At 46.7% G+C, this 15004-nt stretch overlaps 1 protein-coding gene across 13 annotated transcripts in view; it reads right to left on the bottom strand.

Annotated features, from left to right (window-relative positions):
- Nucleotides 1–15004, bottom strand: part of MCPH1 (microcephalin 1) — a 348745-nt gene that overhangs the window by 317218 nt on the left and 16523 nt on the right. For all 13 annotated transcript variants that reach the window (XM_082444090.1, XM_082444086.1, XM_082444091.1 and 10 more), the window contains exons 4-7: nucleotides 7825–7912; nucleotides 4698–4812; nucleotides 3380–3523; nucleotides 73–162 (exon numbers count right to left, since the gene is read on the bottom strand). In XM_082444090.1, coding sequence (XP_082300216.1) covers nucleotides 73–162; nucleotides 3380–3523; nucleotides 4698–4812; nucleotides 7825–7912 — 437 coding nt within the window. The remainder of the gene's footprint in view (nucleotides 1–72; nucleotides 163–3379; nucleotides 3524–4697; nucleotides 4813–7824; nucleotides 7913–15004) is intronic.

The following is a 15004-nucleotide window of genomic DNA, read 5'->3' as shown; positions in this document are numbered from 1 at the left end:
AATTTCCACACACACCAAAGATATTAAAGAATAAACCATGCACAAAACAAAGCTTTTGTTAAAAAGTTTTACCTGAACACAAAGTATCATGTGAAAGGTTCAAAGATGCTTCACACAGAGAGTTAACGGTGTTATCGTCAGACTTTTCAACCATCTGGGAAGCTGAAAACATAATCAAAACTCCTCATTAAATGACAGCTCTGATCTCTGGTAGTAGATGAAGCCAGTACTAGGTCCACTCATTCCACTCTTGTGTCACTGACACACACACACACACAGAGGACTTATTCCTAATACGTGCTATTCTAGACTTCTTACTCAAATCTATTACAGATGATGAGAATCATTAAAATATAATTTATACAAATCATACCATAAAAAAGGCACAGAATCCTAGGATCATAAAAGTTGGAAGGGCTCTTGGAAAGTCGGCCGGCCTAGACCTCAGCAGAAGCTCGATACAGGTAAAGAGAACCTTTCAGTCAGTCTCACTGCTCGATGATCAAGGCTTTTCTCATGATGATCACAGACAGCTGCCTCTATGACCAGAGCGGTGGTTCTCTACCAGGGGCGGCCTGGCGCCTGCGGATGCTGCTGGACATCGCGGGTGGGGCTGGGGTGGACTGTGCCCCATGCTGCCAGCCTCTAGTGGGCAGGGGCCAGGGACGCTGCGGAACGCTCTGCCAGGCGCAGGACAGCCCCATGCTGCCGGCCTCTAGTGGGCAGGGGCCAGGGACGCTGCAAACACTCTGCCAGGCGCAGGACCGCCCCATGCTGCCGGCATCCAGTGGGCAGGGGCCAGGGACGCTGCGAACACTCTGCCAGGCGCAGGACGGCCCCATGCTGCCAGCCTCTAGTGGGCAGGGGCCAGGGACGCTGCGAACACTCTGCCAGGTGCAGGACGGCCCCAGCAACAAAGAACTATGCAGCCCCAAGTGTCCGGAGGGCGGAGGTTTCACAGAACAACATCCAGGAGATCAGCGATTCAACAGCTAAGGCCACAGGCGTCACCTTCAAAGGCTGTGCATGCAACAGACCAGAGACAAAAGAGAGATCTCGGTCTCACGGTCAGAGATGTTTTTTGAGGAGACTGAAAAGGATACACTTCTGAGAAAACTTAGGTGAACAATTAGAAAATGAGAATAAACCAAGATAAGAAAGGTAAGCACACAGATAACATTTTCGACTGCTGAATTTAAACTTAACTGTGGGAGGCAGTTACGTAGCAGAATTAACACTGCAAAGTAGTGGAATAAAGTCCAAGGCAAATTAGTTTGCACACATATATAATGATTTGTCGAAACAATCTGGAGAGTCCCCTGGAACGCTGCTAGTTACCTAGCTCAGTGGCCATTCCCACCTGCCTCTTACAACAGACCCTGATTTTATGAGCGCAGACACACACCCTAGTTAAGACTACACTTCAGTCTTGCTTGCAGTGCCCTGTAGGTGACTTGTATTTTGTTTCCTACTTCCTAGGCTAAAACTACTGCAGTCACCTTAGCCATGCCATCCTGAATGCCACTGCCCATTATAAATTAAACTGGCAGATTAAATTAGATGTACAGACACAAAGAACTGTACTGTAGTTCTTGGCTCGTCCAGAGCGGTGCTTTGCCTTTGCAGCTCCTGGGCCATAAATGGCCGCACTTAGCTTGCAAGCAGGAAGAGCCACAGGACCGCGCTCTGGCCGGCGGCGCTCGGCAGCAGCAGGAGGCAGGAGCTGGTGGGGCCGCCTGCTTGCAGGGAGCTGGCTCCGGGGAGGCCAGGCGGGAAGCCTCCCCAAACCCTGCCGGCCTCTTTCTTTGGCAGGACAGAGAAACACAACTCTATCTAAGCGCGGCCACTGGTTTTTGCATTTATCCGTTATCGGCGGCCACAACTAACCTTAACTGATACACGTGCCCACTGCATAAATATACAGATATAAATTCAGGACAGATGAAACAACTAACCTTAAAAATAAACCATACAAGTAATAGCAGAAAATACAACAATTTTGACACCTTGTGGTGGAGGAGTTCTAAGCATCACAGGAATCCTAGAGGCCAGAAGGAAAAGACAAACGGAACAGATTTGTCTACCTTAAACGTAATATTTCTGTTTCTCAAAAGTCACTGCATTATGACAAACAACACAGAGTTCGTGTATCTTACTCAATCTAGTTTCCCAAGGGTGTGAAACTGCAGTTCTTATAAACAACTGGCAAAGGGTAAAATGGCACAAACTTTTTGAAGGGCAATCTGACAATATCTACCAAAATTTTTAAATTCTGCCTTTATGAATTATTATTGCAATACATGAAATACAGAGGAACGTAAAGATTCATATAGAAGCATGTCCACTGGCGTGTGGGTTATAACAGTAAACAGTGGGGGGAAAAGCCTTATGTCCAGAGAGGAAAATGGCTACATAAAAAGCAAGAACCACCATACCGTGTAGTTTAAAAAGAATAAAAACTGCAGCACTGTTTCTAATAAATAAAAATTGGGGGAATTCCCTGGTGGTCCAGTGGCTAGGACTCCCGGGGCCTGCGGTTCAATCCCCTCATTGGGGAACTAAGATCCCGCAAGCTGCAAGGCGAGGCCAAAAATTAAAAAAAAAAAAGAAAGAAAAAATGGAAAAATATCCACCAACAGACAGATGATTCAATATCAACACTCTAGACTACTATGCAACATCTTTAAAAATAAAAAATTTAAAAAAGATGTAGGTCCACACCAATACACTTTTCAGTAAAAAAAGAAAGCTGAAAATAAGAGGTATGCCATGATCCAATTTAGGTAAAGAAAAGTTATACCACCACAGAGAAAAATACAGAAGCCTTATCTTTTTCACGTATACACAGACATGTGACCCACTGAAAGAGATCTGGAGAAACACATCAACATAAAACACGGGTTACCCAGGGGCAGAGGAGAATGAGGTGGGAATCAAGATGGATGTTTACTACAAACGATGTACTACTGGTCAACGTTTTATGAAAATGTGCCTGTATATTACTTAAAAATTTTCAAGATAAAAGAAATAAAGGAAAACATAAACTGAAGCATTAGATACTTAATCTAAAGCAAACTCCTTCAAAAGAGGGGCCCAATTAATTTTTTAAAAAAAGAAAGAAAAATCCCGAATATATGAAAAATTACAAAGGAACAACAGGATTTTAAACCTGGAGAATACTACATACCCAATATACTCTTTAAAAATCTTAACAAAGCATAAGATTTTCTGGAAGAAAATATCAACAAAGCCTACACTGATAGAGGTAAAAAAAAATTATAATCTAAATTCACTAAAATATTATGTAAAGGAAAAAAAAAACCCTTTCCACACTGTATTCACCTACTTCATAATTTCCATCATACGAAGTGTCACTTACAGGTGGGGAAAAGATCCTCCCGTTTCGCCTGCATCGCCTGCAGTCTCTTCCCCGCTGCACTGTGGTGGCCACTGCAGATTCTAACTGGGGGACTGTACACCAGGGAGCCATTAGATTCGAACAAGAGAACAGGAGCATCATTACCTGAAAAGAAACAAAAACCCAGTTTTAATCTCAAAAAAATGCCTTCCTCCTTCAACAATATGATTCCTCTTAAGGACACCCCTTGTCCCCTACTCCATGGGTTCCTCTTCCCTTTTGACAGACACACACACAGTCCCGCACGTGAACTCGGCGGCAGGAAGGGGGTCAGAGGATCCTTGAGCCATGAAATAAGGGGCTCAGTGGTGGGGTGAACAGTGGTGTGCTTCCTGGAATCCACACCTTGCAGGTAATGAAAGAACTTTAGGACCCTGACCAGCTGTCCGGCCCCGCTTAAAAAACAGACCACAACAAATCATTCAGTAGCCTCTCCTTTGCAACTCTTAGGCCTGCACAACTTTTACTGCACTTCTGGCAACATGCAGACATACGTTAGTTGAATCTTTAATACCTTATAGTTGTAGTTTTTAAGAGACAATTCAGACATAAATTTGGTCTAAAAAGAGAACTTTTTAAAATCTATCATTACCATTTTGCTGAATTCTTTTCAAATACACTATCGCTGGTGCAGGAAAGATGGCCAAATGGCAGAGGTATGAAGGCTGACAGCAGAGAGGGGCAGAGCTGAGGTGAGGCTGCAGGGCAGGCAGATCAGAGAGGATGTGGGCGGCTGTAGGACATGTGAAGTACAGGATTTTACCCTAAGTGTCTTTTCCTTAGGATGACACTGAGGACCGTTAAAGCCCGGGTGGGGTGTCCACGTGAGCTCGGATGTACACCCTTCTGACTGAAGCAGGGAGATAGAGGCTAAGGACACAGCGGCGGGAAGGCCAGCCAAGGCGCTGCCAGACGCCCGCATGGGGTGCTGCAGGCTTGGGCGAAGAGGGCAGAGGAGGAGTTGGGAGACCACTTCAGAGCAGGTCTGGGGTCCAGGCGGGTGACAGGCATCAGGGCGGACAGATGCCAAGGAGAACTCCATGTCTGTCTGGGGCAGCAGACCAGACAGTCACGCGGGATTTGTCAGGGAGGCACCAGCACGGCACCGAGAGACTCGATTCATCAGGCAGTGGGATGCCCGAGCGCAAGGGCAAAGGGTTCAGCCAATGTTCTGGAAAGGCATCGGGCAGCACCGTGCAGGCTAAGGGTTCTGCTCAGTTCTGCTGCTTCAGAAGTACAGACACAAGCACCAGGGACTGCCCTACATTTCTCAGCTTACCCAGAGTGGTTTTCTGCTGTTGCAGCTCTTTAGCCATTTTCTCAAACTTCTTTTGCAGTCTTTTATCATTTTCTGGTGTTTTAGGAATAAAATCTTTGGGCTGCATACACTTGCGCTGTACAAAAAGGACATAAAAAAAATAATACTGTATTGCGATTGTGTAAGACAGGAAAAGAACCCTTCCGTACACATTCCTGATATCTTTTGTAACATCCATAATACAACCTACTTAAAGAGATATTTCTTCACTATATGTGAATTTGTAATGTTTATTCTTCCTATAACTCTAAGAATATGGACAGAATTTTCAGACTGAATAAAGAGCTACACACTAAGTGGCTATGTTTTCTGAGGCATTTTCAGGACCCCAGCACTCTTAGTTTCCATGAAGATTCTTAAACGACATTAGTCTCCTTTTCCTTATTTTTTGCTACTTTTACATCTATCTCCCCCCCCCCAAAAGTCATGACACAGTAACAAAACACAAAAGTAATTATTTTATAACTACCAAAGAAGAGCACCATTATTTAATCTTGTCTTACTGTCTTTACATCACAGCAACTCCATTCAGCCAGTAAAAAACAAAACCTGTGACCACGCGTCCAAAGTGTAGGGAATGAGGAAACCTCGGACACGTGGCGTCCGGGTCACCGTCTCACCCTACCGTCCTCACGTCTCCTAGCACTTTTTACACCGCAGGCCCCCAGGTCCCCTGCGGAAGAGCCCATTTGGGCAGGTCGCCACCGTAAACACAAAAGCTGAGCTTGACACCGATTTCACCTACGGTTACTCCTACACCCGAGGGTCTCTGAAGGATGCTAGGGAAGCGTGTCTTCTGTCCAGGCCTCTTTAGGCGTCCAGCCCAAGTGTGTTCACGTGCGTCCCAGTCTAAAGGAAGGACTTCTTAGCCAGTCAAGGCTGCTGCTACACTGTGCTCTTGTTCAGCACCCTGCTCTATCTGTTAGTAACGCACTCGTTCATCATTTAACAAAAATGGTATTGTGTGTCAGTCACTGGTCTGGAAACAAAGAAAGATCCTTGCATCAGGGAGCTTATACTCTATGAAGGAGTGACAGAAAATACACATAACAAATAAGTAAACTACATCGTATGTGTGTCAGGAGGATTAGTTCCAGCAGGCCTGGAGCCGGCCTGAACTGTTTTTGCCAAAGTACCTGGACAGCATGCAAGGCACTAATTAACAGCGTTGCTTTGTAACTATGGGCCCCTGGCGCTCGGGGCGTTTGTACTCCCAAAGCTCGTCAACACTGCCCATCACCAGTGGGAGGGCCCCGTCGCTGGCAGAGGTAACGCAGTTAGAACAGGGGCAGGTGACCAGCAGGCGCTCTGTGGGCTCGGAAGCACCGCCACGCGGGGTTCTGGGGTCTTCGCGAGAGGCCGGCTGCCCGCACTTCTGCAGTATGTTAGCAAGGGCCAAGTACTATAACACGGAAAAAGCAGGCCGGGGGCTCAGAACGGCTGGCATGGTGGGAAGGACCTACCACTGTAGACAGGGGAGTGAGCCGGTGTTTAGTGAGAAAGGACCAGCAGTACAAAGCCCTGTGGAAGTCAGAGAACCGTCTGTGGATGGAGGGGGGAAAGTGTGTTCCAGACAGAGGGACAGACAATGCAATGGCTCTAAAACACAGACAAACGTGGTATGTTTGAAGAACAGCAAGCAAGAGGGTCAGGCTGGCAGCAGAGTGAGGGGAGCGAAGCAGAGACCCTCCCCAAAGACCAAAAGAATAAGGTCTGGAGTCAGGTTTAACCTGCAACTGCATTTGGAGAAAGGAAGGAAAGGGAATGCTTGTAGGGACTAATAAAACCTTAAGTGGTGAAGGGTATGAGCAGACATTGTTAATGCTTCAGATTAGGAAAAATTTAAAAGATGAATAATATCCAGCAGTGGTCAGTGTTAAGAAAAAGTACCCTTGTACACTGTTGGTGGAACTCTAAGTCCCTTTCTAGATATTCCGCTTACAGAAATAAACTCAAATACATCACACAGACAACATACTTAGTAAAACTCGTCAATGATGTAAGGGTGCATGAATCCAAGCCACATTCACGCTGTTTAACACAAAGCAGAAGGAAGTGGAGCCGCGTACACACACTGATATGAAAACACACGGTTACGTGAAGGAGAAAAAGCAACCCACCAAACAGTACACATAACGTAGTAGAACCTCGTTCACTCAAAGCACATGTACTGAAGACCACCTGATCAGCAAGGACCCAAGTCAAACTGAAAACTGCTTATTTTGAGGGAAGGGAAATTAGGAGCGATATGCCTGATCTGTGTTCACTCAACGTATTACCAGCTGCTGCTGGTCTACCACAGAGTCATGAGACGCTCCATTTCACTACCGTCCGACACAATCTGGACGGAGACAAGTGAGTTTCCATCACTGCACGGGTGCGTTCCAGCTTGTCTGAGATGAAATGTGATGGAGACACAGGATTTACTATTTCAGAAAACTTGGAGACATCCACGGGAATGTCTTCCCTAATCGACAGCTCTCCTCTGCCTCACTCAGTGTGGAGAAAGTCTGTAAATCTTCTCTCCAACAGGGATTCTCACGTGACAACAAAGTGACTGATGTGTCACAGTGAACAGTTTACCCTCAGATACAGAAATCAATTAAAACTTTCAAATAATAAAAAACCAAAAGGGTTGTGGCTCAAATGTGAACCAGACCTCAGAGGAAAGCAGCAACTTTATATTTGCACAGATTTTCTGTAATAAATAACTGTGCACACTTGGCTATTTCTGCCTCAGACTTTTGAGATTTTCCAGCCAAACAGATCAAATGTATTTTACTACAGACGTTAACAACCTGAATCCTGAGGTAGTTACCAGAGCACCTGAAAGGATGCTGGTTTCTTGGCAACTTTTAGTTCTCCTTTGGACAAACGGTCTCTTCCATTTATCACAAACTACATCAAAGCATTCATGGGGTAAAGTAAGCTCTATAACTCATTAAAACATGCTGTGTGAGAAGAAGAACACCATCAACAGCAGTATTCAGACAACTCTTGAACATACTCCTGAAAGTTTTATTTTCCAGGAAGGAAGAAACGAATAAACTGACGATTGCCGGAGTCCACAGTGAAGTCCCGTACTTACTTTTTTTTTCATCAGGCTTGGTAGGTGTTCACTGGGATTAGCTGCAGGGAACAGCGATTCATCAATGTGCACTCCAGCTGTCCTGCATCTGTGTGATCAAAACAAACGGTAATGGGCATGTTCCTATTAGAGTCACACAACATTAAATCTGCACACGTGTCAGTTAGCAATGAAAGAAATCCCTACACAGGTCATTCTAACAGACATGTCCTTTAAAATAAGTACATTTATTACCAAACACAAAAGGCAATAAAAATTCAATTTTCCAAAACCTTCTCTATTTGCTGTTTTTGAGTGTAAGAGCAGAAGAGAAGTGAGAGGCAGGTACAGGAAGTACAATTTTTATGCAATAATGTGAGACATGAAACACTCCAAAATGGTCACTGTGTGGCACTCATGAAGCACACGCTATTCAAGGCACAACTTAAGAGTAAACAGGCCATAAAATGAATAATCTAGAGCTAGAAGGGTCCTAAAGAAATTGAGGCCAGAAAGCTTATCTAACCTCCAAAACCAAGTTCTCCTTCCTGTGTGTTTCTGTCAAGGCACCACCATCACCTGGAGACCTAGCTCTGCGGTCCCAGCGACCCTGAGCTGTACCTCCTGCTTCCACAGCCCGTCTGTCCTCACATCTGCCATTTCCCCTCCCGCATCGCCCTTCACCTCCCTACCTGCCTTGGGAATCCCTCGACCATTACCCACTTCTAAGCACTCAGCTGCTCAAATCTAAACAATTACAATGATTTTCTAAATGATCTCCTTCCCTACAGTTTCTCCTCTTCTGATTCATTCATATAATACTGAAACATTCATCTTAAAACATTTTATTCATCTCTCCATAACCCAGATCAATCACTCCCATGTTTACAAAATCATGTCACCAATCTAAGTCTTTTTAAAATAAGGCCCCTAACCCCGTCTCCAACTATATTTCATAAGACTATTACTGTTCAACATTTAGTACACAAATAATAGCTGAAAATATAATAAAATACAGTGCAATAAAAAAAGAATGAGGCAAATCTATCCCTAATGATATAGAAAGGTCTCTAAAATAAGAATGAAATGTGCATGTGTATGGTATTGTACAGTGAAGTATTTCTCACTTTAAGAAAAGTCTGGAAGATGACACACCAAAATGTCAACAGCACTCATCAGCTGTGAATCTCAAAGTGTGAACACAGAAGACGCCTGACGCGAGGTCAAAGCTACTGCTATCATGATAAGCATACACCCCCCGCCTGCTCCACTCCTCACCCTCAAGAGCACACGGTGGAGCTGAAGCTGCATGACGTGGGTCACCCCCACACGCCAGATGCAGAAGCGGATGTTAGAAGATGTTAGAATGCAACTGTCTTCTATTAGGCCAGACGTGAAAGAAATGGTCAAACATGTAAAAAAGAAGAAGGCAGCACAATCACTGGGACAAGAGAAGAGCCGCAAGGCGGAGCACAAGCCAGACGGCACAGGTGACAGGACAGGGTCACGAAAGGCTGCAGGTCAGAGGCCACCACCAGGCTGAATCGGATGAGGACGCAGACGTGGGAGGACGCAGGTCTTCTGTCTGGAGGAGGAGCAGAGACGAAAGCACAGCGAAGTGAAGAGGGTGATAATTTCGGGAAAACATCCAGCACTCGGTGTGAGTGAAGTGAATGAACAGGAGTCAGGAGACAGTGGCAAAGATGACACCCTCGTCCTGAGGGCTCCCGGGCCAGAGAAGGTGTCAGGGGCCCTGGACAGGTGCCTCTGAGGGACGAGTTCCAGGACAGGGACACCAAGACCAGCCAGGGCTAGTGGGGTAGGAGACGCCAAAGATTTCAGCAACGCTGTGGGGCTGGGCTGGGGACCCATAACTGAGCAACACTTCGGAATAAAAACAGCGCACGCCTGACCTCTGGTTAGATCTGATGGGCTGAGCACATGTCTCTCTCCTCCCTCCACCAAACCCCAATCAAATGACAGTAAAGGAAAACAAAAGGACACAAACCAACAGAAGTAAAGAGTAGGTAAGAGAGAATCTGGGGGACTGAGAAACTAACAGGAAACCCCAGCCTTGCAGCTGGGGGTGGTGGGTCGACCAGAAGGGTCCGGATTCCTCTCCTCGCACCTCAAGGGAGGCCAGGGTGGGTCTGAAGAGCAGCAGCTCTACTCCTAACCGCTGCACCCTACTCGCTCCTCCAGCGGAGCAGAGGTGATGGGTTCTGTTCTCAGATGCCGCGGACCGAAGACACACTGGACTAAGGATACCAGGCCCAGCTCCGTCAGGACAAAGATGTGCAGGAAACGAAATGTATTTGTGGTGCATTTTCAGATTCAGCTAAAACCACTTTCACAGTCATAATAATGTCAATAAAACTACTGATTTAATTGATCGCATACACTGGAATAATGAGAAGACTAAGAATCACGGGGAGGGGGGTGTGGAGAGTATATGCACGCGGTAAATGCATGTACATGGGGACGTCGGGGTGTGTCCCCCAAAGGCAGCTAGTTGGAAAGCTAAAGTCTCACCTCCACACCAAAAAGTCATTAGACAACATCAAAAACGAACATCAAGGCAGCGGTGGAGCCACAGTAATGAGGAATCCGGAGGTAAGTCAGAGCTCTAGAAAGAGCTGCAGGAGTGGAAAGGAGACACCTCCGGAGAACAGGAACTGGGACAAAAAGGGGCTAGTGTTTTCGCTGTGAGCCCTGTAAGACGAGCTGATTCTCCTCTCTGCGGTGTGTGTGGGACCCAGCTCTCCCTTCCTAACAGGACAGCAATGGGAAACTAAGCACCCTGATCCAAAGGGTTCTGGCTTACACAACAGGCAGGAAAACGGCACCACAGACCGAGACAGAAGATGGAGTTTAGAAGCGGTTAGGAATGAGTTCAGTTCTGGACGTATTTAAACCCAGATGACTCATCCAAGCAAATCCATCTAGCAGGCAACCCCTTACGTAGCTCTGACGCTTAGGGGATGTACTAGGATAAAGACAGATGTGGGTAAAATTCTAATCCCTCACCCAGGTCCTGAAGGAGCAGGTCTCTGTCCCAAAGCTTCCTTCTCTCACTAGACTCCAGCCACTGACCCTCCGGCGTTGTCCTGCCTCGGGCCGGACCTTCTGCCCCCAGGACACGGTCCCCCAGTTCAGGGAAAGACTGGCTCCTTTGCTGTCTTTTTTGCCTCAGCTCAAAGCTTCCCACCGACTCCAAGAGCCCCCTGGCCCCCCCAAAAGCGCTCTGCCCAAGCAGGGCAACCCACTCCAGGGGGCCTCCTGTGCCCTCCAGGGCCTTTACAAAACCTTTCTTGCACTTACAAAACTTGCCTTCCTCATTAAAAGTATGTTCCGGGGAGGCAGTAAATATGCCTGTCTAGTTAGAGCTGTAACCCCAATGTCTGGCAGAGAGTAAGCACTCAAAAATATTTTCTGAATAATGAGTAGTTTGTAGAAAGACAAACACTGTTGAGCTCTTTATCTTACACCATACGTGTACATACACACCAAAAAGAAAAAGAAAAAAAAAAAAAGAAGCTCAAAACAGATCATAGAACTAAACGCAAAAGCTAAACCTAAAGCTCCTAAAAGAAAATGCACGAAAAAATTCATGCTTCTGAAGCAGGCAAAGATATTCAGATAGGATGTTAAAACATAAAGCACAAAAGAAGAAAATGAAAAACTGGACTTTAACAAAACAAAAAATTTGTATAGTTTGAAAGACACAATAAAGAAAACAAAAGTCTCAGACTGAGAGAAAATAATTACAATATGTAAATCTGACCAAAGAAATTAGTATGTACAATATACAAAAATCACATACAACTCAATATTATGAAGACAAAAACCCAATTTAAAAAAAAAAAATGGGGCTTCCCTGGTGGCGCAGTGGTTAAGAATCTGCCTGCCAATGCAGGGGACACGGGTTCGAGCCCTGGTCTGGGAAGATCCCACATGCCGCAGAGCAACTAAGCCCGTGAGCCACAACTACTGAGCCTGCGCGTCTGGAGCCTGTGCTCCGCAACGGGAGAGGCGGCAGCAGTCAGAGGCCCGCGCACCGCAATGAAGAATGGCCCCAGCTCGCCGCAACTGGAGAAAGCCCTCGCACAGAAACGAAGACCCAACACAGCCAAAAATAAATAAATTAATTAAAAAAAAACACTTTAAAAAAAAAAATGGGCAAAAGATTTAAACCAAAGACAATACACAAAGATTCACTAAGCACATTATCTTATGTTCAGCACTCGACATCAGGAAAATATAATTAAAACCAGATTTGACAAGAGGGTCAAGACAAGTCCCTGGGGAAAGAACAACGTAAATCTTTTCAACAAATGGGGCTGGGACAACTGTGGGACAATCACATGAGAAAGAAGACATGAGACCCCGACCTCACACCGTACACAAAACTAACTCAAGATGGACAAAACCCTCAATGTAAGAGCCGAAACTATACAATTCTTAGAAAAGAGATAGTAAATCTTTGTGATCTTGGATCTGGTAATAGTTTCTTAAATGACACCAAAGCACAAGAAACAAACAAAAATAAATAAACTGGACTTCATCAAAATTAAAATCTTTCTGCATCAAAGGAAACTGTAAAGGAAGTGTAAAGACAACCTACAGAATGGAAGAAAATATCTGCATATCGTATACAATATGGATAAATGTGAGACAGCCATACAATGGAATACTATTTGATCATAAGCAATGAAATTCTGACACAGGCTACAGTATGGATGGATCTTGAAAACATCAGGTCATGAGAAAGAAGCCAGGCCCAAAGATCACATACTGTATGATTCTGTTTACATGAAACATCCAGAACAGGCAAATCCACGGGGACAGAAAGTAGACCAGTGGCTACCTTGGGCTGGGCGGCATAGAGGGATCAGCGATGCAAAGGTTTTGTTCTGAGGTGATGAGAAAGCTTTCACCTGATCGTGGTCGTAGCTGCGCAGCTCTGTGAGTATGTTAAAAACCACTGAACTGTACACTGGCTGAATTTTATCCCAAAAAACCGCTACCAAAAAAAACCACAACACATGAATACCACTACACAGCCACTAGAAAAGCTAAAATTAAAGACTGACAAGCTCCAAGTGCTGGTGAAGACTCGTGCCCTGATGGTAGGAACGTAAAGTGACACAACCGCCTTGGAAAACAGTCTGGGTAATGACCCAGGAGCAGGAAGATATACAAGGTCACACACATGACTGTTCATGGAACTTTACTGGTAACAATCAAAAATTGAAAACTACCCAAACGTCCATTAACAAGTGAATGGGTAAACAAACTGGTATATCCATGCACAAGAATACTATTCTGCTAGAAAAGAAATGAAATTATTGATGGGGGATGATGGATAAATCATGGATAAATCTCAACATGGATAAATCTCAAAAACATCACGTTAAACAAAAGAAGCCAGGCACAACATAATACACACCGGATGACTGCATTTATACGAGATGCTGGAACAGGCAAAGCTAATCAATACTGACAGAAACCAGGTGAGCGGGGAGTGTGGGCGGGGAAGCTGACTAAAAAGGGACACAAAGGAACCCCTGGGGTGATGAAAATGCTCTGTGTTTTGACTGTGATGGTGGTAACATGGGTATGTACCTTTGTCAAAGTTCAGTGAACTATATACCTAAAATGGAAATATTTCATCTTACGAAAATCATTTTTATAAAGTTGATTTTTAAAAAACCAACTAATCACCGAAGCCTGTAGGAAGCCTACAGTTAAGAGCTGGGCAGAATTATGGATCTAATGAAAAAAGATGAGAAACGGGCAGCAAGGATGGAGAAGACCAGGAGAGAGAGGTTTCTTAAGGATGCCTCTTTTTTTAAAAAAAATCCTTTGATCACCAATTTTTACCTCAAGCAGTGTCTACCAGCTCCTCCCGCTCAGGAGAAATGTCACCCATTTCCCACTGTTATAAGCAACAAAATAGCCAAACAGGGGTGGCCGGAAGCACCCGGATGGAAGACTCGGCTGGGAAGACCTGGGATCATCCCATCATCACCACGACGACGGGAAAGTTACAACCGGCAGCATCATGAGGCGCAGTCAGCTCCCGCGAAGCCTCACTCCAGCCTGGTGGGGAAGCAGTACCGTTCCCCCCACGGAACGACCGAGGACACGGAGGCTCACACAAGACCATCTGCCCGAGTTTACAGAACCACCAGCCTCCTCTGCTAGTCAGGAACCTGGAAAGGCTCGACCCATCGGGCTGGAGGTGCGCCCGACCCCAGGCTCCCGACCACCCGCCCCCCACGGGGTAGGATGGAGCCGGGCGTGGACACACTCCCTGAACCCACTCGGCTGAACGTCGGCCCTTCCACGATACAAACATAACGTGCGCCCACACGCGCAGGAGAATACTGAAGCCTCTACCTCAGAAGCACGTTTATCAGGCGCGCAATCAAAATCTACTGAATAAACAGAAAAAGCTCACCAGCTGCACTTCTGCTTTTCTTCAGAAATGTACAATGATGACATCATCCCCCACCTAGTGGTCAAGAAGGGAAGAGTTTCAAGAGATGCCCCTAAAAGCAGGACGAGCCTTTCACCCGTTTTCCGGCTGCCACTCTCAGAGCCCTGGGCTCAGCCCAGCACGCGGGCCCTGCCCTGGGAAGTCCTGCCTGGGATCCGGGGCCGAGCGGCGGGACCGGCGGGACCTGCGGCACTGCCCGCCCCGCCTGCTCGGGTCCGGCCACCCCGAGCCCGGCCAGCCAGTCATTCCGCACAAGGGTCTCGATGCCCAGCAGAAGGGCTGCGCGCTCAGGGGAGACGAAGGACCGGGGCAACTTTGAGGAGGCGCCAGGCTCCAAGCACACAGTCCTGACAGAGCGTTCAGGTCGCGTCCCCACCCCTACCAGCGGCACAGGGGAGAAGGCGAGGGGCCACAGAAGTTGGGGGGCAGCGCTGCGGGCAGAGCACCGACCGCCGACGGCGCACGCGGGGAGCAGCCGGCCCGGTGGGCGCCACAGCCCGCGGCCTGGATCTGCGCTCCAGGCTGCTGGCTGGAAAGCGACCAGAGGAGAGGCAGGATTGGACGAGACCTTAAGGGGAGAAAAGGAGTTTCAGACCTGGGTTTGAGGGAGGGGCACTGGAGGGGAAACGCAGCAGCAGAGCACGGAGGAGCGCCGGCGGCGCCCAGGAGCTGATGCCGCGTCCCTCGGGCGCCTGCGCG

Source organism: Balaenoptera physalus, assembly GCF_965194825.1.
Source record: "Balaenoptera physalus genome assembly, chromosome: 21".
NCBI lineage: Eukaryota > Metazoa > Chordata > Mammalia > Artiodactyla > Balaenopteridae > Balaenoptera > Balaenoptera physalus.
Note: the sequence above shows the minus strand (reverse complement) of the source record. Positions and strands in the feature narration are given on the sequence as shown.